General features: G+C 48.1%; 2 protein-coding genes across 2 annotated transcripts in view; one reads left to right on the forward strand and one right to left on the reverse strand.

The window, feature by feature from the left end:
* Positions 1 to 1,289: 1,289 nt before the first annotated feature.
* gys2 (glycogen synthase 2) lies at positions 1,290 to 13,961 on the forward strand (the record flags this gene model as incomplete). The annotated part of the gene is made up of 16 exons (XM_080518463.1): positions 1,290 to 1,413; positions 2,739 to 2,920; positions 4,590 to 4,781; positions 4,857 to 5,042; positions 5,527 to 5,671; positions 5,754 to 5,871; positions 5,986 to 6,106; positions 6,392 to 6,498; positions 6,911 to 6,970; positions 7,214 to 7,292; positions 10,204 to 10,317; positions 10,700 to 10,826; positions 11,013 to 11,108; positions 11,182 to 11,345; positions 12,257 to 12,337; positions 13,743 to 13,961. The coding sequence occupies 16 exons, from the start codon at positions 1,290 to 1,292 to the stop codon at positions 13,959 to 13,961; spliced, it is 2,115 nt and encodes a 704-aa protein (XP_080374589.1).
* A 592-nt stretch (positions 13,962 to 14,553) lies between these two features.
* Positions 14,554 to 15,288, reverse strand: part of spx (spexin hormone) — a gene marked incomplete at both ends in the record, with an annotated part of 3,928 nt that continues 3,193 nt past the window's right edge. Inside the window, one exon of the mRNA XM_080518540.1 lies at positions 14,554 to 14,618. Within this exon, the coding sequence (XP_080374666.1) occupies positions 14,554 to 14,618 (65 nt within the window). The remainder of the gene's footprint in view (positions 14,619 to 15,288) is intronic.

Consider the following 15,288-nt stretch of genomic DNA (forward strand, 5'->3'; position numbering starts at 1 on the left):
GTGGAATCACGGCTGGTTCACGGCGATGAGACCTCTGATGGTGCGAGACGAGCCGCTTCGTGAATTATTTCTCCATTTGGAGGCACAAACATCCAGAGCTGAAACACTCCAACCGCTGACGGAGGAAGGTGTCGCCGGTTTGTGTCTTTGCGGCGGGACAGACGTCGTCCATCAGCCCAAACAGACGCCTAAAAAGACGTCTGCACACGTGTACGGTTGTGGCGGACCAGTTCTGTCCTGCATGTTCCAGGATAGACCGTACATGTACGACAAGGAGTATGGTGTTCGAGACTGTCCCGATACACTGCAGCATGCGGTTCTAGAAGGTCGTCAGGCTCTTTCATCACGGTGACCTCTGAACCTCTGACACCTTCAGGGCTCTGCTGACTCAGCAGAGCCCTGAAGGTGTCAGAGGTTCAGAGGTGGTGAAGACTTGTCCAGCAGCGAGGACGATCCAGAGTTGGGGGACTTTGAGGTGGACGTCCCTCACGGAGGGGGGGGCAGATAGGGCTGGAAGGCCGAGGTAGAGGACACGAGATGTCTTCAAGCCCCTGGATGTTGTGGGCTTGTCTTGGTTTCTCAGAACAAGTTTGATCAGAAGTGGACTTGTTCATATGTCTTGGAAGACGTCTCACTCTCTGTCTCAGTGTCTTCACACGTTCTTTGACGAGCTGGTTAGTTACGAACTACCTGGAGCGGCTCGGGGATTCAAATTCCTGGTGTTTGGCGACACCTATAGGCTAGGTCTATGGACGCGCTGTTTTCTGGTCTCTCTAAGTTCCCACCTCCACCTGTAGATCACCTCCACCTGTCGATCACCTCCACCCTCACTGTGGATCACCTCCACCTGTCGATCACCTCCACCCTCACTGTGGATCACCTCCACCTGTCGATCACCTCCACCCTCACTGTGGATCACCTCCACCTGTCGATCACCTCCACCCTCACTGTGGATCACGGCTTCTCTGCAGAGGTTGATTTCTCCAGTCGCTTACAGATTGAAGAGCACAACAACCTGATGGAGACTCAAAGTAGAGACATGGCTTTCAGTTAGCCAATAGTGTGTGTGTGTGTGTGTGTGTGTGTGTGTGTGTGTGTGTGTGTGTGTGTGTGTGTGTGTGTGTGTGTGTGTGTGTGTGTGTGTGTGTGAGGTCAGCGCCCTCAGTGGGCGGTCCCTCTGTTTGCTGGGCTCCTTCTGATCCTGTCCTGTTGTCTCCTGTGAGGACTGAGTGACGGACCGAGTCCCGGGACACCACAGAGCTCCTGAGTCGGACCCCCCCACCCCAACCATGCCGCTGTCCCGGTCCCTGTCCATGACGTCCCTGAGCGGGCTGCTGCCGGCCTGGGAGGAGGACGAGCTTCCCGTGGAGGACCTGCTGCTGTTCGAGGTGGCCTGGGAGGTCACCAACAAAGGTCAGCCCGGTCTCATAGCTGCACTTCCTGTGGTGCAGTGGCGAGCACCGTCACCCGGCACCGTTTGAAGCCAGCCTCTGGTCTCCCTGTGTCTGTGCGGGTTTCGTCCACGATGGACACGGCTCCAGCTCTCTCGTGGTGTGTCCGGGGGTCATCAGTCAGATTTTGCGTAAAAGTCACCCGTGGCCTTTCCAGAGTCAATATTGAAATCCAGAGTGTAACGCAAGAGTCTCTGAGGAGTTAAACATTAAGCGGCAGATACGTGGACGGCGATGTCCCACATGTGAGAGGAAGCTGAAGCTGTGGGTTCGAACGTGATGTGGGAGCTCTGACCTTCACTCGCTGCACCTGCCACCACGAGGAACCACCGTCACTTCACCTTTCAAATTAAAGCGCTGGCTTCACTGAACAATATCCTGTGAATTTCATCTGATATTCAACTTTTGAGGTTGATGATTAATCTGAAACTCTTGTTTCTCGCTTCCTGATTTAAACTAAAAATCATAGATTTTATGGCTGAAACCTGAATTTCCATCAGAAAAATTTAAACTCAAGGTTCTGGATAATTTTTACAACAACAACAAAAACAACAACACTAATATAACTTTACTGATACTATTAAGTTTGACAACAAAATGAAAAAGACATGTGGCATGAAATAAAAAGGGTCACGTTCAAATCAAATGATCTTTATTGGAAAAGTAGAAATCTTTTTTCCTGAGCTTTACCTCACTTGTAAAACGACGTATTACTTGTGTTGCTACGTGGATTAGCAAGCGAGCTACAAATGCTTTTGTGGATTTTCTAGCCTGGGATCTATATGGTTAGCGCGAGCGGGAGACCTCTCCAAGATGGCGGCGCCGTAGGCACGTCACGGGCGGCACCGTGAGGCATTTAGTGTTATATATAGATGGGGGGGGGAGGGGGGTGGGGGTGCATCAGGCTACGTAGCCTCCGCTAGTCTCTGCCGGGGGGGAATCACACCCCTGAAAGAAACGTTGTGTCTCAGAGCCGGTTTTAAAAAGTTAAAGATAAAGTTGATCAGAACTCTGCTATCGTGTTAACCAGACCCCAGACTGAAGAAGGCTTTGAGGATGTTGGTGGTCGTGTCAGACGCCCCCTGCTGTTTCAGTGTGTTGTCAGACAGCAGAGGTCAGAGGTCAGAGGTCAGAGGTCGGCTCTCTGATGCAGTTTGGACGTCACCGCTCTCTGACGCTCACTCACACCCACGCTGATCTCGTCCCTTCTGAAACACGCGTTGTTGAAACGCTCCGTATCTCAGAACGCTGACGCAGGAAATGAAGCGGCTGCCGTTGTTCCCGCAGTGGGAGGAATCTACACCGTCATCCAGACCAAGGCCAAGGTGACGGTGGACGAGTGGGGGGAGAACTACTACATGATGGGGCCGTACTACGAACACAACTACAAGACTCAGGTGGAGGACTGCGAGCCGCCCAACGCCGCCGTCAGGAAGGCCATGGATGCTCTGATCCACAACGGTTGCCAGGTCAGACGAGACTCGCGTTCCAAACCCCCACGGCCTACAATCGTCCTCGTTCTGACGTAATAAACGATGCCACCGATGAGCTCACGGCCTCGACACTTTGATTTCAACTGGTTTGAGTCTTGGTTTGATTTAATAACTGAATCAAGTACAAGTTCGATGTACGAGCTAAAACCTTGTAGAATAAATGATCCGATACCCCGTTGAGGAAGCTTTTCTTCACCTTAAACCTGCACAAACTGACCACAGGAGCAATTCCAATAGCTCAAGTTGCTACAAGAACAAATATAAAGGCTCAAGTCAATATTAATAACACAGAAAATCAGAAAGGAAAAAGTATTTTGATTTTAAATACAAAAAAACTGGAGGGAAATTATGATAAATGAAATACCGCAGTGAAACCAGCAGCAGAGCAGTAGCACCTGTAGGAACCAGTAGGACCTGTAGAACCATTAGGACCAGTAGGACCAGTAGGACCTGTAGGACCCAGGACTTGTAGGACCAGTAGGACCAGTAGGACCTGTAGGACCAGTAGGACCAGTAGGACCAGTAGGACCTGTAGGACCAAGTCAGTTCTGGTTTTTTTCTCTCTGTTTCTACGAGACGTCGAGATGAAGAAAACGATTATGATTGTGTCACATCGCTTCTATTTCACCGTCTGAAAGCAGATATTTGGCTGAAAAGCCTCCGGTTCAACTTTCTCCAGCAAAGTTATTTTTAAATTCACACAAACACAAGAGTTCCCAATTGAGCAAATGTGTCCAGGTTTGTTAGAGTTTATAAATGTTGAGATATGATCATATTTCTCAATGACTGAAGATCCGAGAGCTTATAAAAAGTAGAATCTACCTGAGGCTTATTTATACGTCTATGTGATCTGATACATGACAGATTCTCAACAGATGCTTTACAAGATTTTATGATTCAAACATCTTTGGTAAACAATGAAATGGTCACATAATTATCAAGCACACAGTGGGAGAGGAATTATTCCCTGCTTGTGCTGTTTTCAGTTTAATATTCAGTCTTCCATCCATTCTCTTGTGGAGACCGCCTCCTCCTCCACTGTGACGCTGGAAACAACACAAGACTTTCTCAGGGGTTCATAAAGTATTTGATTCTGAAGCTCAGTGACTGACTGTGACCACGAGATGGCGCTCATGGACTGAGAACCTGAAAGACTCAGTTTGACCCAGAAACTAGAAAAGACAAATCTGACCTGATGGTGTGTGTTAGACTCCAGAGCTGCTTCAGGCGACCCACGTCGAAACCGGCAGAACAGACTGGTTCCTAGGTTGTGGTCCAGGACCCTGATGTGTTGACCCTGTTTTGTCTGACTGGTTCCTAGGCTGTGGTCCAGGACCCTGATGTGTTGACCCTGTTCTGTCTGACTGGTTCCTAGGTTGTGGTCCAGGACCCTGATGCGTTGACCCTGTTCTGTCTGACTGGTTCCTAGGCTGTGGTCCAGGACCCTGATGTGTTGACCCTGTTCTGTCTGACTGGTTCCTAGGTTGTGGTCCAGGACCCTGATGCGTTGACCCTGTTCTGTCTGACTGGTTCCTAGGCTGTGGTCCAGGACCCTGATGTGTTGACCCTGTTCTGTCTGACTGGTTCCTAGGTTGTGGTCCAGGACCCTGATGTGTTGACCCTGTTCTGTCTGACTGGTTCCTAGGTCCATTTCGGCCGCTGGCTGATCGAGGGAAGTCCGTACGTCATCCTGTTTGACATCGGCTCCGCCGCCTGGAACCTGGACCGCTGGAAGGGGGACCTGTGGGAGACCTGCCACATCGGCCTGCCGTACCAGGACCGCGAGGCCAACGACGCCCTCATCATGGGCTCGCTGATCGCCTGGTTCTTCAAGGAGGTGGACGCGTAGCGTCAACTCAGTCACTGATCGGGAAGACGTGACCTCTGACCTCCGACCTCTCTCGTCCCTCAGCTCACCGACAGCCTGGGAGACAAACCCAACGTCATCGGCCATTTCCACGAGTGGCAGGCTGGGCCGGGCCTCATCCTGGCCCGGTCCCGCAAGATCCCCATGGCAACCGTGTTCACCACGCACGCCACGCTGCTGGGGCGATACCTGTGTGCCGGCAACGCCGACTTCTACAACAACCTGGGAAACGTATGAACATTTACAGATTAGTAACTGTAACTGTGCTCCCAGTATCAATCCCTCTCCAGCTCATTACTTGCAGAAGTATCCAGATTACCGTAATGGATTACAGTGGTCCCGTCACCTCACACACTTCCTGCAGCCGTCACATTGATTTCTCAGGTTCAGCCTGTTAGAGCCACTCAGAGCTTCATTAGTGGTGTGTGTGTGTGTGTGTGTGTGTGTGTGTGTGTGTGTGTGTGTGTGTGTGTGTGTGTGTGTGTGTGTGTCTGCGGCGAGCACTGTAATTGGCTGGTATCCTGAAGGTCAGCGTGAAGCTAAAGGTCGCTGGCTCGTCAATAATTGACAGGTGGACCTGAAGGTGATCTGAACTCAGAGAAAGTTCTGTAGTCCTCTTCACGCTCAGACAAACTCCGGCTGTTAAATTTCTCAGAACATCCGCCTTTCATATCCCAGAATCCCTTGTGTGTGTGTGTGTGTGTGTGTGCGGCAGTTTGATGTAGATAAGGAGGCCGGCGAGCGTCAGATCTACCACCGCTACTGTCTGGAGCGAGCAGCCGTCCACTGCGCTCACGTCTTCACCACCGTGTCTCAGATCACGGCGGTGGAGGCCGACCACATGCTGCGCCGCCTGCCAGGTGAGCGTCTGCCTCCTCCGCCCGTCCCTCCAGCAAGCCCTCGCAGTGCGTGAAGTCTCCGCCGTGTCGTTCCCCCCGACAGACGTGGTGACGCCCAACGGACTGAACGTGAAGAAGTTCTCCGCCATGCACGAGTTTCAGAACCTGCATTCCACCAGTAAAGTCCGCATCCAGGAGTTTGTCAGAGGACACTTCTACGGGTCTGGCTCGCCAACATATGACCTGTTTTTATGAGCAAGACTGTCACTTTCTTTTTCTACTGATTGACGTTGTGTCATTTCTTGTCTTGTTTGATCAATGTTCATCGCTGGCAGTCATCTGGACTTCAACCTGGAGAAAACTCTCTTCTTCTTCATTGCTGGACGCTATGAGTTCTCCAACAAGGGGGCTGACATCTTCCTGGAGTCGCTGTCCAGACTGAACTACCTGCTCCGGGTGAGGATGCTTCTGTGCTTCCAGCTGGTTCAGGGCTCTGGTGGTTCAGGTGTCTGGTTGTTCAGGTGTCTGTTGGTTCAGATATCTGGTAGTTCAGGTCCTTAGTGGTTCAGGTGTCTGGTGGTTCAGGTGTCTGTTGGTTCAGATGTCTGATAGTTCAGGTCCTTGGTGGTTTAGGTGTCTGGTGGTTCAGATGTCTGATAGTTCAGGTCCTTGGGTGGTTTAGGTCCTTGGTGGTTCAGGTGTTTCACTGATCCGGTCCATGAACACTCTGACTCTCCACAGATGCACAGAAACGATGTGACGGTGGTAGTTTTCTTCATCATGCCGGCAAAAACCAACAACTTCAACGTGGAGTCACTGAAGGGGCAGGCGGTTCGAAAACAGCTCTGGTAGGACCTGCTGCCGGAACCGTTTCAATCATTACTGTACATGAAACCAGACCCACGGTTCCACGGGGAACATGACGACTGGATCGACTGAAACCTGCTGACAGATCCACTTTTACCGTCTTATAAGTTCATTTCTGACTTCATAAACTTTAGAATAACAAACGCTTTTATTGGACGATGTCAGGGTGTGAGACTCCAGTAGACCCCCAAAGGTATCTGGTGGCCCCTGCTGCTCAGGGACCGGAGCAGATCCTTAAACTTTAAGTCCGATAATCATAAATCAAACCTGTTCTGACACACACTTCATCCTCCACGAGGTTTGTACCTCTGGTCACTTCCATCTCTGATCACCGGAGTCTGTGTTCGATGTAACTCTGAAATGTTCTGTAAGACGTTCCATTGTCTCCCACAGGGACACAGCTCACACCGTGAAGGAGAAGTTTGGTAAAAAACTGTACGACGCTCTGTTGAAGTGAGTAACGAAGACACTCAGTGAACCCGTTTGGTTTAGAGATTGAACTGTGTCGTCTGTCGCAGCACGCAGTTCTGGTCTTTTCCATGTCGTGTTCCCACGATCTCCAGCAGTGATTGTAGAATAGTCGTGTGTGTCAATGTGAGCAGAGACGAACATCAGACTGCAGACGATCCTACAATCTACCAGAGAGCGAATATGGGAGGACCAGGTCTCTGTGTTGAGGATGTTCTCTGTCCACAGAGGCCAGATTCCTGATATGAACACTATTCTGGACCGAGACGACTTCACTATCATGAAGAGAGCCATCTTTGCCACCCAGGTAAGGGAGCGTCTTTATGAACGAGACTCTTGAAGTTGAGAAATCTGTGGCTTATCCTGGACTCTTAAAGGGTCATATCATATAAAATCCGGCAGTACTGATCATCCCCATACCTGGAAAGGCGCCCCAGAAGTGAAGAAAGTGTGTCCTCTCTCTCCCTGGCTTGTTCCAGGTTTTAAAAAGTGTGTTTCTCCAACCAGCCAATCAGAAACCCTATATAGTGTTATCGGGCAAATCCCAATCCAGGAAGCCTCCTCCCCTTTGACTCCTCCCACAATCAGGCAGCTCTTGTCTGGCACACGGTGGTGCCACGTGAAAGTGTTGACGGGCTGGATAATAATAATAATATGACCCTTCAAAGTCTAGAAATCTGTGTATTAGCAAGTTCAGCGTTAGAAAAAAAGTCTTCATTGAAAGCTGTGACGACTTTCTGTGACGACTTTCTGTGACGAGCAGCTGAGTAGAAACGGTCACATGTTGTGTAGAAGTGGGGGAAGTGACCACGAACTCTTCGATAGCAACGCTCGTAAAGTCGAATCGAAGTGACCCTTGTGCTTCCAGTAGGTCATATATAATGATATATGTGACTGATGGAGAGTGGTACTCTACAGTGTACAGGAAATCTGAAATTCAGTGGGACAATGTTCTCACTTTAAGGTTTTGTAAAGATTGGGGTTTCAAGCAGGAGGAGTCAGAAAAGTCACCACAGGGATAAGAACCGGCTTTGTGTTCATAGCGACGTGGCTCTTTGATCCTTAGATGTCGACTCTTCCTCTCGTTGTGAAGCAGAATCACCACAACTACCAGATTGTTCTCCACTGAGAGACGGCTTCGTTTTATCTACTGATGATGTGTCGTTGCAATACTCATGTAAAGACGACGCTGTAATATAGATCATTTTGTTTATGTTGATTTCTTTTAACAGACTGTTTCATGTATGAATGTCAGTTAAGTCATATGTTATATAGTTATAGTTATGTCAGGGTTGATTCATACTTTATATTCTAACAGCTCTGAGTTCTCTCTGCTCTATGAAGGGTTAAATTACAGAAGTTCCACGTTTAGTGTGTGCGTGTGTGTGTGTGTGTGTGTGTGTGTGTGTGTGCGGACATGACATTTGTTGTGCTGGAGGGGGAATCCCCCCAGAGTGAGAAGCTGAATGAACATGAAGTCAGTTAATGACCCTCCTCCTCGCCGGCTGCAGGTCAATAGAGCGGCGGCAGCGGTGGGCTGATGGATGTTACCAGCAAAGTGCCTATAAAAAGCTCTTTCACAATTAAATGAATTTATGCCAGTGTCAATATTTGAGAGGTCGAAAATGGAAAGCCGGTAATCGAGTGCTAGCGTGCGAGGGATGATGGAACGGAGGCTCCCGATTGGCTCTTTGGGGACAGCGTCGTTGTGATTATTTCTCTTTTTGTCATTTTTCATGTGCCGTCCCCTCCATATTCATCCCTCCACGGATTTTCAATTACAGCCTCATCTATTCCTCTTATTAAGGGTCGGCTCAGCCCAGAACTATAAAATATACTTCTTTACTCTCATCAAGTGTGACTGAAGTGTGAACCGAACCATCCAGCTCAACACGTTTACTGCTGACTGCAGTACACTGTATATCACTCAAGCAGAGTATTGAGAGTACTGGGAGTACTGAGAGTAATGGGAGTACACAGAGCACAGGGAGTAAAGAGAGCACACAGGACTGAGAGGATTGGGAGTCCACAAAGTACAGTGAATAATGAGACTACTGAGTACTGGAAGTACTGGGAGTACTGAGAGCACAGGGAGCATGGAGTACAGAGTATTGAGAGTACTGGGAGTCCAGAGTATATAGAGTACATAGAGCACATAGAGTAAGGGAGTACAGAGCACAGGTAGTACAGAGTACAAAGAGTACATAGACTACAGGGAGTAAAGTGTACTGAGAGAACAGGGAGTAAGAAGAAGACGAAGAAAAAGCAGGAGGAAGAGAGTAGGAGGAGGAGCAGGAGGAGGAGGAGGAGGGTTAGCAGGAGGAGCAGGAGGAGGAAGAGAGTAGGAGGAGCAGGAGGAGCAGGAGGAGGAGGAGAAGCAGGAGGAGGAGAAGCAGGAGGAGGAGGAGGAGGAGGAGGGTTAGCAGGAGGAGCAGGAGGAGCAGGAGGAGCAGGAGGAGCAGGAGGAGGAGGAGGAGGAGGAGGGTTAACAGGAGGAGCAGGAGGAGGAAGAGAGCAGGAGGAGAAAGAGGAGGAGGAGGAGCAGGAGGAGCAGGAGGAGGAGGAGGAGCAGGAGGAGCAGGAGGAGGAGGAGGAGGAGGAGGAGGAGGAGCAGCAGGAGGACTTTAAACCCAGAAGAAGAGAGTTTTCTCTGCAGGAGTTCAAGCAGCTGCTTCATTACAGCTGATGGTTCTGATCAGATGCTGGTAATCAGAGATCATTATCCTGCTTCTAACATCGATCAATACTGCAAACAACCTCCAAAGGTTACGGCCACGGAACACTGACTCCTGCTCCGTCACGTCACAACTCAACGCTGAGCCGCCGCAGTAACCTGTAGGAACCTGTAGGAACCTGTAGGAACATCCAGGAACCTATAGGAACCTGTAGAAAATTGTAGGAACATGTAGGACCCAATAGGAACATGTAGGAAGCCGCAGTAAGCTGCAGGATATAAATAAATATAAACGCACACACACGTCCCTGAAAGCTCATAGAGCTGCTCCACTTCTGATCTACAAAGACGTTTCCTACTTTGTTATGGTTAGAATACAAAATGATAAGAAACTATCATGATGTAACTGTGTGTGTGTGTGTGTGTGTGTGTGTGTGTGTGTGTGTGTGTGTGTGTGTGTGTGTGTGTGTGTGTGTGTGTGTGTGTGTGTGTGTGCGTGTGTGTGTGTGTGTGTGTGTGTGTGTGTGTGTGTGTGTGTGTGTAGAGACACGGCCTGCCTCCTGTTACAACTCACAACATGCTGGACGATTCAACAGATCCAATCCTGGCAAACATCAGACGAGTTGGACTCTTTAACTCCAGGAACGACCGAGTCAAGGTACACACTGTCTACACACTGTCTACACACTGTCTACACACTGTCTACACACTGTCTACACACTGTCTATACACTGTCTACACACTGTCTACACACTGTCTACACACTGTCTACACACTGTCTACACACTATCTACACACTGTCTACACACTGTCTACACACTGTCTACACACTGTCTATACACTGTCTACACACTGTCTACACACTGTCTACACACTGTCTACACACTGTCTACACACATGATCTGATTGAAATGTTTATTTGAGAATCGCTGTTTGTTGCTGGTAGAAGTTCTTCAGATCGGTTCCTCCAGGTATGACAGTCCGACCAGGTGAACAACCAGCAGCAGAATGAAAGGTGATGAACTCTGTGTCTCCATCAGGTGATCTTCCACCCTGAGTTCCTCTCCTCCACCAGTCCTCTGCTACCCATGGACTATGAAGACTTCGTCCGTGGCTGTAACCTCGGCGTGTTCCCGTCGTACTACGAACCGTGGGGATACACACCTGGTAGGCTTCCTGTTCACAGAGGGTCAACCTCCAGGCCTGGACTGGTTTGGACCAGTTTTCTTGCCTGATTCTGGGTCTGTGCCCCCGGATTGCTTTACCAGAGGAAGCAGGGTGAGCAACGGGATCGGACCCTGAGAAAGTACCCTGAAACAAGTGTGTGTGTGTGTGTGTGTGTGTGTGGTCCAGGTGAGTGTACAGTGATGGGCATCCCCAGCGTGACCACCAACCTGTCGGGCTTCGGCTGCTTTATGGAGGAGCACGTCTCGGACCCGGCGGCCTACGGTATGTCCGGATGAAGCCGGGATGAGACTCAGGCGCTCCGTCCGTCTTCACCTCTTGACTGTGTTTCTGTCAGGCATCTACATCGTGGACCGACGCTTCCGTTCCCCCGAGGAATCGTGCAACCAGCTCACGCAGTTCATGTTCAGCTTCTGTCAGCAGTCTCGTCGCCAGCGCATCATCCAGAGGAACCGAACCGAGCGGCTGTCTGACCTGCTGGACTGGAGATACCTGGGCCGGGTCGGTGTCCGCCGCCTCTGGATCTGACGCTGCACTGCATCCCCAGTCCTCCTCACAACACGACCCTTCATCCATTACGTCTTTCACATCTGTTCACTCAGTCTGCGGAATAGAATTCTGCTAAAACAGACAAAATAGGGGATACCAAGACGTGTCTATCTATCGTCCTATTTCACTTTCTATGGCCAATTCTGACCAGGCAATCGTCACCCGGAGTATATAAATCTACCATCTCTAGATTGTACCGACAGATAGATAGATAGATAGATAGATAGATAATTACTTTATTCATCCCCGAAGGGAAATTGTCTTGTTGCAGCAATCTGGTACATACGAATATTATAAAATACAATAGAATAGAAATAGAAGTAAAATATAAAAATATCTGGGTATAAGACATAAAGTAAAACACAGAACGGAACATGGGCACTTATAAATAAGCAGGAGATAAAAGCAAGATAAATAAATAGTAAGGTGCAGTGGCAGAGCCATTAGAAGTAGGTATTATATAATAATAATAACAACAATACAGATAATAACAATGTGTGATAGTGTATAATTCTCGTGTATAGTACTACTAATAATGGTAACAATAATATAACAATAACAATATATATATATATAAGTAATAATAATAATAATAATACCAATAGTAGTAGTGTACTTATAATAATAATAATACCAATGGTTATTGTACCATATAGAATTAGACTCTCCACACAAGCCAAAACCAATATGAACGCGGCTCAACACGATGTCTCAGGGCATGTCGTACATTACAAACGATGTCGAGCCCAAACTGATACGGACAAAGCTTAAGAACAGAATTTGAACAACTCGAGCTTTTGTAGCTGCTTCAGCTTGGTTGATCGTCATCGTCGCTGATGTTCCTCTGACCTTGTGATCGACAGTTCTACATCAACGCCCGGCACATGGCCCTGAGCAGAGCCTTCCCCGAGAAGTTCAAGATGGAGCCCACGGCCTCTCTGAGGGTGAGGAACTCGTCCTGCTCACACTTCCTGCCGCTCTCTGGTCTGTGTGGTTCTGCAGTCTGAACGGTCTTTCAGTCTGGTCATCACACGTGTGAGCATCGTTGTGTGTACTGACACACACACACACAGCGCCATGTTACACACACCTGTCAGCTTTAATTGACAGTCTAACATTTGGAAGAAGACAAGACGTCATCAGAAACGATACTTCAGGTGGAATTACAAGTTACAATGCAGTGGTATTTAATTATGTCTGAGACTCCGAGAGTAAAAAAAATAGGATCAAAAAGCATCAAGAAAGCTTCATTTATTGACAGATGTTTGTCATATTTTCTAGTAAACCGAACCCTAAACACTCCCATATTTATATATACCCCAAGGGATTGTGGGATATCAAAGGTGGCGTGGCAGCAGCTCCAGCCAGGATATCAACATTTTGAGATTTTCAGCCAGGGGAAAAGTACGTGTTTGTATGAGTGTGAAGGGGAATTTCCTTCAGAAAGGTTTTGAGATGGTATCAGAGATTAACATCAACAACTAAAACCGGGTTCTGTAGTTTTCACTTTTCACGTGTGGATTCTGGTGGAGGAACTTCAACCCTCCATAAAACACAAACACAGAGTTGTAACGGTGACTTTGCAGAAATCAGAAATCTTGTGCTGCCGATGAAGGTCAGGAAGTGGATTCGTATCAAAGGAAACTATCAAAGTTGACTAGTTTGTTAATTTCTATTAAATTATCCAGTTTGTTCAGGATCACAGTGGATTCGTGTTCACGGGGCACGGCGGTGGCAGCATCATGCTGTGTGTGGTTGTGTCTCAGCAGCAGGAGACGCAAGAACGTTTTTAGTTTTGTTTGAATGAATTGCATTTATGATGTATTTATATTAATTTACATCCATCTGACACCTGTCTGATATCGTCTGTCTGACAAACGACATCAGATAGATGATGTCAGATAGACGATGTCCGTTGTACGATGTCAAAAAGACGATGTGAGAGAGACGATGTCAGATAGATGACGTCAGATAGACGATGTCTGTTGTACGATGTCAAAAAGACGATGTGAGAGAGACGATGTCAGATAGATGACGTCAGATAGACGATGTCTGTTGTACGATGTCAAAAAGACGATGTGAGAGAGACGATGTCAGATAGATGACGTCAGATAGACGATGTCCGTTGTACGATGTCAAAAAGACGATGTGAGAGAGACGATGTCAGATAGATGACGTCAGATAGACGATGTCCGTTGTACGATGTCAAAAAGACGATGTGAGAGAGACGATGTCAGATAGATGACGTCAGAAAGACGATTTCAGAAAGATGACGCGAGACACGTCAGGCGGTTCAGGCAGGCTGTGGATTCTCCGGGGTGTTTTTCTGACCCGGTGCTTGTCTGGCAGGCGGAGGGCTTCCGGTACCCCCGGCCCTACTCGGTGCCCCCCTCCCCCTCGGCCTCCGTCCACTCCACCCCCCACCACAGCGACGTGGAGGACGACGACGATGAGCACTACGACGAGGACGAGGAGGCCGAGAAGGACCGGCTGAACATCAAGTCTCCGTTCTTGTTGGGGGGAGTTCCTGAAGGCCAGAAGAAGCAGCCGGGGGAGGCAGGAAACTGAGTTCAACCCCGAGGTTCCATTAAAGGATGTTTAAAGACTCAAGAGTTTGACGTCACTGTAGATAAACACCCCAATGTGCCATTTTCATTTAACACAGTCTGTTGATCTTCATTAAAATGTCCAATCCACCCGTCAAAGTTCTCTTCCTGTAGAAACTGGTTTCAGTCCCTTTCCATTCATTGTGTTGCACGTTTACACTGACGACTAACGCTTTAAAGAAACTGCGCTGTGACCAATACGTGTTAAATAAGTACTCCAATAGTAGAAGTGTGAAATGCATATTTCATGACTTCGATTTGTAAAACTCAGTTTGAGTAGGATTACAGACGTTTGGCCCACAGACATCACTCCCTTTGCACTTCTTCCTTTGTTTCCACATTAACTCTGGAAGAAACTCGTTTTTTTAGCCGTGAGCCTGTCCATTGTTCTTCTCACTGCTTCTTCCTAAAGCCGGAGGCCGTCACACAGTCAGACGAGAAGAGCTATGAATTCAACCGTTTTTATTAAAACATCTCACTTCAAACACAGTCAGAGTTCGTATTTACACAAAAAAAAAAAAAAAGGATTGTGCGGAAAACTTCCTGTTCCAGGATCAGAAGTATTCTCTCTTCCACACCGGCAGCTCCTGGAAATACAGCTCGTCTGGGTTGTCCTCAGCTGGAGGACAGACGGAAAGAAGAAACTGTGGGGTCAAAGACTGTTTACATGAAGAGGAGAAGGTTCACGTCAAAGAAATACAATAAAGACATTCAAGCAATGAGCTGTGAACGCGAAGGGCTGTGTTCAGGGACAAACTGCAGAAAACACCTGAAACTAGCATGTTTGTGGACGTCGCTCTTGGACAGAGGGACAGAAGGTGTCGGGAGAGAAAGAGGACGCGGTGGGTCGAAAGACAAAAGACAGACAACAGAGAGAAAGTCAGAAATAGATGAGAGAACAAATAAACTCAAGATGATTGAAGTAACCTGAAAATACAGGAGGAAGACAGAGATAAGACGAGTGGGACAGAAGTGGACGCAAGTGAGCTAAATAGAAAAGACAATTAAAAAAAAAACGGTAAAATGGAGAAAGAAGATAGAAAGAAAGCTGGAGATCATGAATTTCTTTGCTCTAAAACATTTGCTGGTTGATGTCCTGCAGCTTCGTGACCAGACAGGATTATGGTGCATTAGCATTAGCATTAGCACCATTAGCATCAGGTTGGGCAATGGGCTGGTGTATCAGGGCCTGGTGAATCTAGACCTGGTGTATCAGGGCCTGGTGAATCTAGACCTGGTGTATCTAGACCTGGTGTATCAGGACCTGGCGTATCTAGACCTGGTGTATC

The sequence above is a fragment of the Blennius ocellaris genome, assembly GCF_963422515.1.
Source record: "Blennius ocellaris genome assembly, chromosome: 22".
NCBI lineage: Eukaryota > Metazoa > Chordata > Actinopteri > Blenniiformes > Blenniidae > Blennius > Blennius ocellaris.